We start from the raw sequence: 10,372 nt of genomic DNA on the forward strand, positions 1-10,372 counted from the left end.
CATTGGTTGCTCTGCCCCGGGAGGCGGGACACCCGCGCAGGAACCAATCATTAGGCTCCAGCGCGGCTGCGTGGCAGCCATTTTGCTTGCGGGCGCAGCCGCCATCGTTGTTGAGGGCGGCCATCTTACGGGCCTCTCCGTCCCTCTCTCCAGACTCCGCCGCCGCTTCCCCCGGTGCCGGCGCCTCCCTCGCCGTGGAGGAGTAAAGGAGGAAGGGGGAGCACCGTGGGGTTAAAACCCCAAGAGCCCTTGTACTCGCCCCGAACCACCTGCCCTGCTCCTGACCGCCAGCCATGGGCATCCCCCCACCCCAGCGCAGAGCCCAGGCCCTGAGGGTCCTGCCCAAGCTGGGAGGGGCCCAGAGAAGACACACCAAGGGCATTATCCACGGTTAGAGGTGCTTTGTTGGGTTTGTTTTTTCTCTCCTTTTTCTCCTCCTTTAGAAAGTGCTGTTTGTACATACTGACCTTACAAAAGCAGGTTAAAACCGAGGGCCGGGCACCCGCCCCCCGTGCTGGGATCAACCTTCACAGCCCAGCCCAGGGCTTCTAGTGTTACACTTGTGCAAGCACAGGGGGACATCCTTCATGAGTCCCCGGGCAGGGCACGGGGAGGGGGAGTGTGTGTGGGACACAAGTCCAGTGCAAGGTGACAGGGAGACAGGGCAGGGAGCCGACCCCTTCCCCCAGTCCCAGCGCCAGCCCCCGCCGCGGGGTCCCTCCGGGCAGAGCAGCAGTGCGGACGTGGCCGTGGCTGCGGACGCTGCTCAGTTGACGGTGCCGCTTGGGCTCCTTCCCTCCACGCTCTCTGTCCCGCCGTAGGAGGCCCCCACTCCGCTCAGCCCCTGCAGGCAGATGGCATCTGCGGGGACGGGAGAGATGGGACAGGTCAGGAGCCATTGCAGCTGCTGAGGTGACCCACCATACACTGGCCTGGACCTTCTGGACTCTCCTGCCACTGGCCCAAGAAACCCTACTTAGCACATCCCCAGGGCAGAACAGGGGGCATCCACCCTCTCCCCCCACCTCAGAGCAAGGCACCCAGCAGGGCAGAGAGGCAGCTGCTGCGCTGGCACTGAGCACTGGTGCCCGGGTCTGCAGCCTGGCACTGGCACCTTGGTTTTGCACCCCAAGCCCAACCCCTGCGCCCACATTTGGCTACCAGCATGCGGAGCAGAACCCCACCCCTTGGTGACCTAGTCCCCTAGGTCTGTGTGACCCAAGGGGTGCCAGGGTCAGCACAGTCATCGCAGGGCTGGGCAGGGTGGGTCCTGCTCTCCAGGAGGGCACAGCAAGCAGGCACAGCCCCCAGCCCTGGGGCCAGGAGCAGCAGAAGCAGGATGCTGGCCCTGCCCCGTGTGCCTACCATGAGGGTTCCCCCACGGGCAGGGCTGCGGGCGTCCCCACAGCCAGCCCTGCCATGCCACCTCCCTCTGGGACAGGGTTCCTGCCGCCTTCCCTGGGGCCATCTGGAAAAACACTTTCGATTTAGCCCAGGCTGGCACAGGACACAGGGCTCCCAGTGCCCTCAGCCACACGCCTGGTCCCCCTGGTGCCCCCAGCCCCACTCACGGTAGCGGATACGGATGGGCCAGACCATGATGCAGCACAGAGAGGCGATGGCAGCGATGGCAATGCCTCCGGTGACCAACACCATCACCCAGTGGTAGAAGCTGATGCAGGCAGGGCAGCAGAGCTCAGTCCTGCAGGGAAAGGGCAGGGACATGGCTTGGTGGCCAGGACCGGCAGCTAGCCCAGTGCTGCCTAAGTGCCCTGGGGCTGCTGACAGGAGTCCCACATCCTTGGTGTCAGGACTGGTTCACACTGGGACATGAGTGAAATGTCCAGGGCAAAGAGAGAGGGCAGCACCTGAGCACTGAGATCCCCAGCCCTCTTGTGCTTCCCAGAGATGCAGCCCTCGTCTAGGGCAAGAAGAGAAGTTGAGGGAGGATTTAAGGCAAATCAGAGTTGTTTTCCACCCACGTTTCTTGCCCAGAACCAGAGATATTTGCTGTCTGGCCTCCAGGCAATGTGGCTGAAGCTGCCACAGGGAGGGTTCCCACTCCTCAGGGATGCTTACGGGCATGGGTGCAGGTTCTGGATCGCCATCACAGCCAGGCCATTGGCCATCTTGTCCGTGAAGCTCATGGCGCCGTAGACGAACGCGCTGCTGTGCTGGGAGGGAAGAGGAAACCTCATCGGGCCAGTCCCACCAGCAGCCTGGTGCCGGCAGCGAGAGCCTTGTGCCCTCTCATGGGCAGAGCCCATATTACAGCAGGGCCTGGGCACAGGGCACTGGGTTGCCCACACCCCTCCAGCAGATCCCCTCGCAGGGATCTCCATCCCACACCAGTGACCATCGCAGCCCACGGGCTCCGAGCCCCGCTGGGATGCCCCGGCCCATCGTGCCGGGAGGAGCAGATGTACCGTGTTGGTGCCGATGAGGTCTGCTGTCATGGAGAGGGAGGTGACCAGGATGGTGGCGGAGCCAGCCCCAAGCAGTGCAGCTGCCCCGTAGATCTCTGCTCCCATCTGCCCGGCCAGGATCACCCAGGAGGCAAAGGCCAAGATCACCAGGATGCCCACGAAGTAGGTCAGCTGCTCCAGGCCAGCGTGGGGACCGGCAGAGGGAGAAGAGAGCTCAGACATCCAGCAAGGCAGGGCCAAATGGGGAGGGGATGGGGGTCAGCTGCTGCCTCGGACCTGCAGGGGACAGCCCCTGGCTCTCTCCCAGCTGGATTCAAACGAGGATCCCCCAAACAGCAAGTGCCTTGCGGTGGTCCAGGCTGTTTTACAGCACTGGCCACAGCCTAAGAGCCAAGCCCCCCGCAGAGCTGTAGGCAGGGTGCCCAGGTAGGGCACGGGGACACCAGCCGGCCAGAGAGATGGGGGCTTACTGGGGGAAATGGTGCTTGCTGCAGTGTGGAGGGGGATGCACTGGAGACCCCCATACCTGCCCAGGGTGGCTCAGCCAAACCACCCCTCTCTGCACCATGAGACTCTCCCAGCTCGGTCAGGGCTGCACAGGACAGGCTGACTCTGGACCAGCATCACTTTCCCCAGCCTCAGAGATGTGCAGGAATGCCCCATGCCCCATCACCCTGCCCACCACCCGCACTGTTCCAGTGGGACCCATGCTGCTGCAGAGGATGCATGAGGGGTCCCTGCTCTCCAGCCAGGCTCAGGTGTGCTGAGTGCTCTGCTCGCTCGTGCGGTCAGGATCTGGTCCCTGAGCCTCTCCTTGAGTCTAACTCAAAACCCACTAGGCCCCCAGGACTCACATTTCGACCTATCCACTTATTCACGGGCTTCATGAGGAAGGAGGAGAGGAATCCACTGATGTACATCACCAGGGGGATGGTGGCGATGTATTTCTGCAAGAGATGAGGTCAGGGAGAAGATGAGCTCTGGACCATCAACACAGGGCCCCTGGCTACGTGACCCTGACACGCAGGCAGGGACCTGCCCAGCGCCCACCTTGGGCAGCAGCAGCGAGTTGGTCAGGTACATGGTGATGTAGGTCTGGGACAGGTTGACGATGAGCCGGGTGGCCATGTACAGCACCGCGACCTGTGAGGGGACAGAGACAGGGCAGCACTGCTCAGCCCGTGCAAACTGGGGGTAGGGAAGGCTTGGAAGGTACCGTCCACCACCCACCCTGTCATAGCACAGATGCCCACTGAGAAGGGGACAGCCCCTCTGATGTGGTAGGCAGGTGCCCAGTACAGCCCATCTCTCCAAGCCCACCCGCACCATGGGCATGTCCCGCAGCACCCAGACAGGGCGGCAGCCCAGGAGCGGCCCCACCAGCGCTGCCCACGGCTGTACCTGGTAGAAGGCAGGCTCCAGCAGCCAGTCTTTCCAGATCAGGACTGGGTGTGGGTGGCTCGTAGGCTCCTTCTGCAGCAGAGGTGTGCTCTCCTCCAGCTGGGGCAATGAGCCCGGCGGGTATGGCTTCTCTTTGGTGCCCAGGTGGAAGATGAAGGAGAACACGGCCCCCAGCCCCACCACAATGAGGGACAGGTTCTGGGTGAGGTAGAAGGTGTGAGCATAGCAGGGGGTGCCCTTTGCCTGCCCATCATCCACCCCCCAGCCTGGTGGATAAAGAGGGGTTCCCAAAAACCCAGGGAGAGCTCAGTACGGCCCCTGCCCAGTGCTGTAGTGAGGTTTCAGGGCACTGCTATTTCACTCCCTCTGGTACCTCCCCAGTTGACCCATGTCCCACCCAGGGAAGAGAGAACCCCAGGGACTGACTTACCCGAAATATAGGGACATCCTGGATGCCCAGGTGCTCTGTGCGGTCAGGCTGGTCCACCTGGAAGTTCAGCAGGAGCCAGGCCAGGCCATACACAGTGATATTGGCCATGACAGTAAAGGCATACCTGAGGGAAGAGAGCACCTCAGGGTGGGGCAGAGGGACGAGCACATCTCCAGGCACTGCAGGGACACCTCGACCCAGGCTGCCCACCAAGCCAGGCATGCTACAGCCAGCTTTGCGCCCCAGTGTGGCTCCTGAGGTGACACCTCCAAGAGCAAACAGCATCCGGCCGGCATCAGCCTTCCTGGCGCATCTCTCAGCATGCCCGATCCAAGCCTCAGTGCATGACTGGGAGGAAACCAAGATCCCTGCAGGTCAGCCTGTCCACTCTCCAGTCACAGCCCACCTCCGACCCAAGGAGCTGCCTGACCCGGTGCCCCCAGAGCCAGACTCTTTGGCCCCAGGGTTACCCCAACACTGCCCCACATCCTCCCTGCCTGGCTGCGCTCCAGGCCCTGCTCGCCTGCCGGAAGGGGAACTTCCTCCCACCGGGGCAGATAACCAAGCCGTGCTCCATCTGATAAACGCTCCTTCCCGCAGCCTGATTCTGCCAGATAAGCAGCACAGAGCTGGGCTCTGCACACCAAGGTGCACACGCTGCCCAGGCCCTGCGCTGTCCCTACCTATGGGGGAGCCCAGGCAGGGCCATGCCCAGCCCGGGGGCACCCGGGGGAGGCTGTTCCTCCCCTGTGAGCATCACCACAGAATCAGAGAATCCTCTCAGCTGGAAAAGCCCTTGAAGCTCCTCCAGCTCAACCATGACCCCCACCCTGACCCTTCCCAACTCCCCCAGACCCCTCAGCGCTGGCTCAGCCCGACTCTTCAACCCCTCCAGGGATCCCGGGGACTCCCCCCTGCCCTGGGCAGCCCATTCCAACGCCCAACAGCCCCTTCTGCACAGAAATCCTTCCCCAGAGCCAGCCTGACCCTGCCCTGGGCAGCTTGAGGCCATTCCCTCGGGGCCTGGCGCTGGGGCCTTGGCTCCAGAGACTCATCCCCCCTCTCTGCCCCCTCCTGGCAGGGAGTTGCCGAGGGCCAGGAGGTCTCCCCTCAGCCTCCTCTTCTCCAGACTGAACCCCCCCCAGTTCCTCCAGCCGCTCCCCAGCAGACCTGTGCTCCAGACCCTGCCCCAGCTCCGTTGCCCTTCTCTGGCCATGCTCGAGTCACTCAATGGCCTTTTTGGGGTGAGGGGCCCAGAACTGAACCCCCTCAGCGAGGGGCGGCCTCCCCAGTGCCGAGCCCAGGGCTCAGATCCCCTCCCTGTCCCTGCTGGCCACGCCAGTGCTGACACAAGCCAGGATGCCGTTGCCCTCCTTGGCCCCCTGGGCACACTGCTGGCTCCTGTCAAGCCAGCTGTCAATCAACCCCCCCAGGTCCCTCTCTGACTGGCAGCTTTCCAGACCCTCCAGTCCTGAAGGGGAATCACCCCCAGTTCAGGGAAGCGTCCCCTGGGCTGTTTCACCAACATCCCCAGCATCAAGACATTCCTTCCCGGCACCAAAGGTTTGGGCCACCAACCCAGAAGACCAGTGTCACTTGGACACATTCTGCAGGACACCCACACAGCCCAGTCCTGGTCCTGCCGTACCGAGGGCTCAAGCGTGCCACGGCAGGCCCGTGGCACCCAGGGGAGCTCCTGTCACACAAGCGATGGGACCCAGCACAGGCAGGGTTGGTGCCCCAGGCTCAGGGGACGCCCAGGTCTGGCCGTGCTCACCTGAAAGCTGTGAGCTCCACCTTCTCATGGTCACTGGTCACCAGCTCAGGGATGAGAGACAGGTGGGAGATCTGTGTGGCTGCCCAGCCGAATTGGAAAATGATGATGAAGGGGAGGTAGTAGATGAAGGCTGCCCACTCTGGCGTGTTCTCCTTGCAACCCAGGCAGGGGTTGAAGATGAAGGGGAAGGACACGAGGACACAGGTGGTGCCTGGGAAGAGAGCAGAGCAGTGAGAGGCTGCAAGCCCTGATTCCCTGGGACCCCAACGGCCCCAGCTGGCTCAGGCACAGACAGACAGAGAGAGCCAGCCCTCTGCTAGGACAGGTCCTGCCCCACAGGGCTGGGGAGGCAGGTGGGCCCCTTCCCCCAGCCAGATGAGACACACGGAGCCCCAGACCTTCCCTCACCCCATCCTGTGCAGGGTGCTGTCCTTCGCTCTTGCACCCAGCAGAGAGACAGACAGACAGACGCTTGTCAGCAGACTTTTCCCTAGTCAGGTTCCCCCCTACAAAGCGTAGCACCATCTCGCACCTGCTCTGTCCCCCTCAAAACCCCCAAGGACAGACCCTCATGCCGTCACGACATGCAGCCACCAAGGTCCCCTCTCCCCATCCCCAGCATGCAGATAACCAGACCCAAGGACAGGCACCACCCCGGCACCTGCCCAGGGGTGATAAGGCAGCCCAAGAGCCAGGAGGGCTCTGGGCTGTCCCCTGGGCACAAGGCCAGCGCATCTGTCCCCTTGTCCCTTCTCCCACGGGGTGAGCAGAGGAAGCCACGCTCCCTCCATGCCTGCAGAAGTCACCTGCAGAGCGATGGCCAGGGACACCCCCAGCACGGTGTGGGGGACAGGAGCAGATCTGCCCCCCACGCCAGGCTCGGAGCCGTGGGAAGGTCCCCGCTGAGTCAGGGCAGCAGGACCAGGCTCCTCCCTTGCTGCAGCGTGACGGCGTGGGGACGCCTGCGTGGAGCAGGCAGGGACAGGCTGACTTCTCCCTCCCTGTTAACAAGGTTACGGAGCAAATCTGCTGAGATGCTTCACGGCTCCCGACGCCCAGGCACCGATGCAGAGACGACCACCTGCCCTGTCCTGCGTGTCCCCAGCTTCACTGGACGCTGCTGAAGAGCCACAGGAACTTGTTCCTATAGCTGAGGGGAACCTGCAGCCACTTTGCTGGGTCCCCAGGGTCCCCTCTCCAGGGGACTTTGCAAGATCCTCCTCCTCTCGCCCATGAACACCCAATTCCTCCTCCTCCTCACTTCCATGGGGCACAGCCACCCCAGCTGCCACAGGGCCGGGACAAAGCAGTTCTCCCTGTGCTGAGGGTGGGCAGCAACAATCCCAGCCCAGCTGAGATCCATCCTGAGCAAGGACCCCAGCAGGGTGCTGCCCTGCACCAGCTTGCAGCCGGCTTTGTGCTCCAGGAGCTCTCGAAGGACGGGGGACTCGGGCACACCCCTGTGTCTCTGCCCCAGACAAGCCACTGGGCTTCTCGGAAGGGTCCACGAAGGTTCAAACCAGGCCAGACCTCCTTTGTTCCCTGTTACAAGGCTGTTGGTTTTAATCAGGCCCTGTCTGGAGAATTGGGGAGGCTTTTCCCCCTCACCAGTCCCAAGGCCCCGTAGGATCAGGCTCTGCAGACCCTTATGGACTGTGAGGGACTCGCCTGCACCCCCTGGGGAGCACTGGGGCAGGAGCTGCCCCCCCACGAGCCATCGCCACTGTCACACACCCAGGAGACCCCTGTCACTCCCTCCTCCTCACACCACGAGGGCCATCCCCACGGAGCCGTGCTCCTCTGCACAGGGCTGGGAGCTGCACCCTGACACCTGTGTATCCCTGGGCCTGCCCAAGTGAACTTCACTGTGAGCCAGAGGGCCCTGGGGGACCTCCCCCTCTCCCAAGCGGGGCCGTGGGAACCCCCCAAGACCACCCTGCGCATCCCTGCAGCACTGCTGAGCAGGCAGCAGAGGTCCAGGCTTTCATCTCCCAGCCCTGCGGGGCAGGATCCCGGATCATGGGAATGCCAAATTGTGCAGCACAGGCGCCCCAGGCAGGGAATTTGGGACAGCACTGCCAGACCGGCTCAGACAGGCAGCTCATCCTTTCCAGCCCATTGCAGCAGGAAGCTGCCCCTCAAAAAAGCCGGCGAGCAGCATGCGGGGTGAGCCACACAGGACCGCCGGCACTGGTAGCCCTGCGCCGTGGCAGGGAGACGGCACCAAAAGCAACTCGTGGTATCTCCCCCCGAGCCCCGAGGCTGCGGTTTCTTCTGATCTAAGCATGGGTTGCCACCAGATGAGACACCTCGCTCCCACGCGAAGTGTCTTGCCACAGCGTGACCGAATGAGTTGAGCGTGGCACCGGCACAGCCGGTTCCAGTGGGTCTGCTGGCCCCTCTCAGTCGCGCTGCGGTCACCCAAGGGAGGTGGCGGGGTAGCCCCCACCCTCCAGGAATAACCCACGCTCCAGCCAGGGAGACGCAGCCTCCAGCCGTGCTGCTGGAGCAGACAGGGCCAGGCAGGGCGCTCTGCCCCCCACAGCAGGCAGCGCAGCCCCTGTGCAAGTCGTGATTCAGGACTTCCCCTTGGGTGCATACCAGGCAGCACCCAGCTGGGGCGGACGCGCGTGGGGAGCGGGGCAAGCAGAGCTCCAGCCACTTCCCTAAATCGAGGGTGCAGATCGAGCTCACACCGAGGCAGGGGGAGCAGCTGGCCCTGCCAACACCCTCCCTGACTCGCCAAGCAAAACTCTGGGGAGCTCAGCCACCTTATCAGGCTATCATTTGGTTGCATGAAGCGGTTGGCCAAGATAAATTCGGGATCAAGATAAGAGCACCCACACTACAACCGTCCTCTCTCCATGCTGGTCCACTCTGGACGAGCTGACGCTTGGGCGTTACCGTGCTGTTACCAGGAGGAACCATCGAGGGTCTTTATCTCTGGCTGTCACTGGACATTTCTTCACGCTAACTGCCCCGTTCCCCCTCCCCAGGGCTGGGGCAGGCTCCTGTGCTGGTGACAGCACCATTGACCTTCCTCCAGGTCACGCTGTCCCCTCACAGAGGGACCCCAATGCAGGAGTCCCCACCAGCCCTTGGATTTCATTGCAATTTTTGACCCCAGGGCACGATGCAAGAAGAATGCCTGTTAATAATTCACGCCGAACTGGTGCTTCCTCCGCATCCCCACGGGGCCCTTACTCACCGGGTGCCAGCTGCCTTCCCCGGGAAGCGCCGCCTGCAAAAGCGGGGTGCCCAGACACGGCCCTGCACCCCAGGGTCACCCATGGGGACAACCGGGAGCTGCCTGGCCACAGGCAAGTCCCTGGTGAACCCCCAGGCCCCTGGGAAAGCCCAGATTTGACTCTCGGTCTCATTTTTACTGTAGCGTCATCGGCTAAGCACACAGCTCTCACCCTGACTTGATGCTACCCCCAGGCAAGGGGACACAGGGACACCCCGCAGCGCCCCCCCCATGCAGGTATGGCCTGAGGGACAGCGGGGAGCCCAGGGGCTGTGGGTGCCCAGGCAGCACCCACCGCTGTGACAGTCACCCCAGAAAGCTTCCCTGGGGCCACCCCTCTCCACTTGGGGCATCCCAGAAAGACACCCCAGGTAACTCCACTCAGAGCACCCCAGGAAAGCACCCCCAGGGCTGACCACATACCCCAGAAAGACTCCTCCAGGGCCACCCATCTCCAACCAGGACATCCTGGAAAGGCACCCTTGGTCCCCCCAATTCAGGGCACCCCAGAAAGGCTCCCCTGGGGCCACCCCTCTCCACTCAGGGCATCCCAGAAAAGTACCACAGTTCTTCACCCATCCAGGGCATTCCCAGGGCTGAACCCTACCCCAGAAAGGTGCCCCGGAGGCTGACACCCCCTCACTCAGAGCACCCCAGAAAGGCACCTCCCTCCACTCAGGGCACCCCAGAAGGGCACCCTTGGTCCCGTCCCCTCCCAGGGCACCCCAGAAAGGCAGCCCGGCACTGCTCCTGCACCCCAGAAAGCCTCCCCCGAGGCATTCCTCTCCACCCAGAGCACCCCAAAATGGCATCTCCCTCCACTCAGGGCACCCCAGAAGGGCACCCTTGGTCCCGTCCCCTCCCAGGGCATCCCAGAAAGGTACCCCAGGACTGCTCCTGCACCCAGAAAGCCTCCCCCGGGGCCATTCCTCTCCACTCAGGGCACCCCAAAAAGACACCCTTGGTCCCGTCCCCTCCCAGGGCACCCCAGAAACGCACCCCGGCACTGCTCCTGCGCCCAGAAAGCCTCCCCCGGGGCCATGCCTCTCCACCCAGAGCACCCCAGCACCCCCCAGCACCCACCGGCGAGG

The 10,372-nt window shown here is 63.4% G+C and overlaps 1 protein-coding gene across 1 annotated transcript; it reads right to left on the reverse strand.

Moving 5' to 3' along the window:
- Positions 1-386: 386 nt before the first annotated feature.
- Positions 387-6,608, reverse strand: MFSD12 (major facilitator superfamily domain containing 12; the record flags this gene model as incomplete). Its single annotated transcript, XM_026865131.1, has 10 exons — positions 387-861; positions 1,572-1,702; positions 2,080-2,174; positions 2,427-2,597; positions 3,281-3,373; positions 3,477-3,569; positions 3,828-4,025; positions 4,258-4,381; positions 6,035-6,245; positions 6,602-6,608. Coding segments are annotated over 10 exons (1,218 nt in total), but the record flags the coding sequence as incomplete, so codon positions are not given.
- Between the last annotated feature and the right edge of the window lie 3,764 nt (positions 6,609-10,372).

This window comes from Athene cunicularia, assembly GCF_003259725.1.
Source record: "Athene cunicularia isolate RWA chromosome 28 unlocalized genomic scaffold, athCun1 chr28_part2, whole genome shotgun sequence".
Taxonomy (NCBI): domain Eukaryota; kingdom Metazoa; phylum Chordata; class Aves; order Strigiformes; family Strigidae; genus Athene; species Athene cunicularia.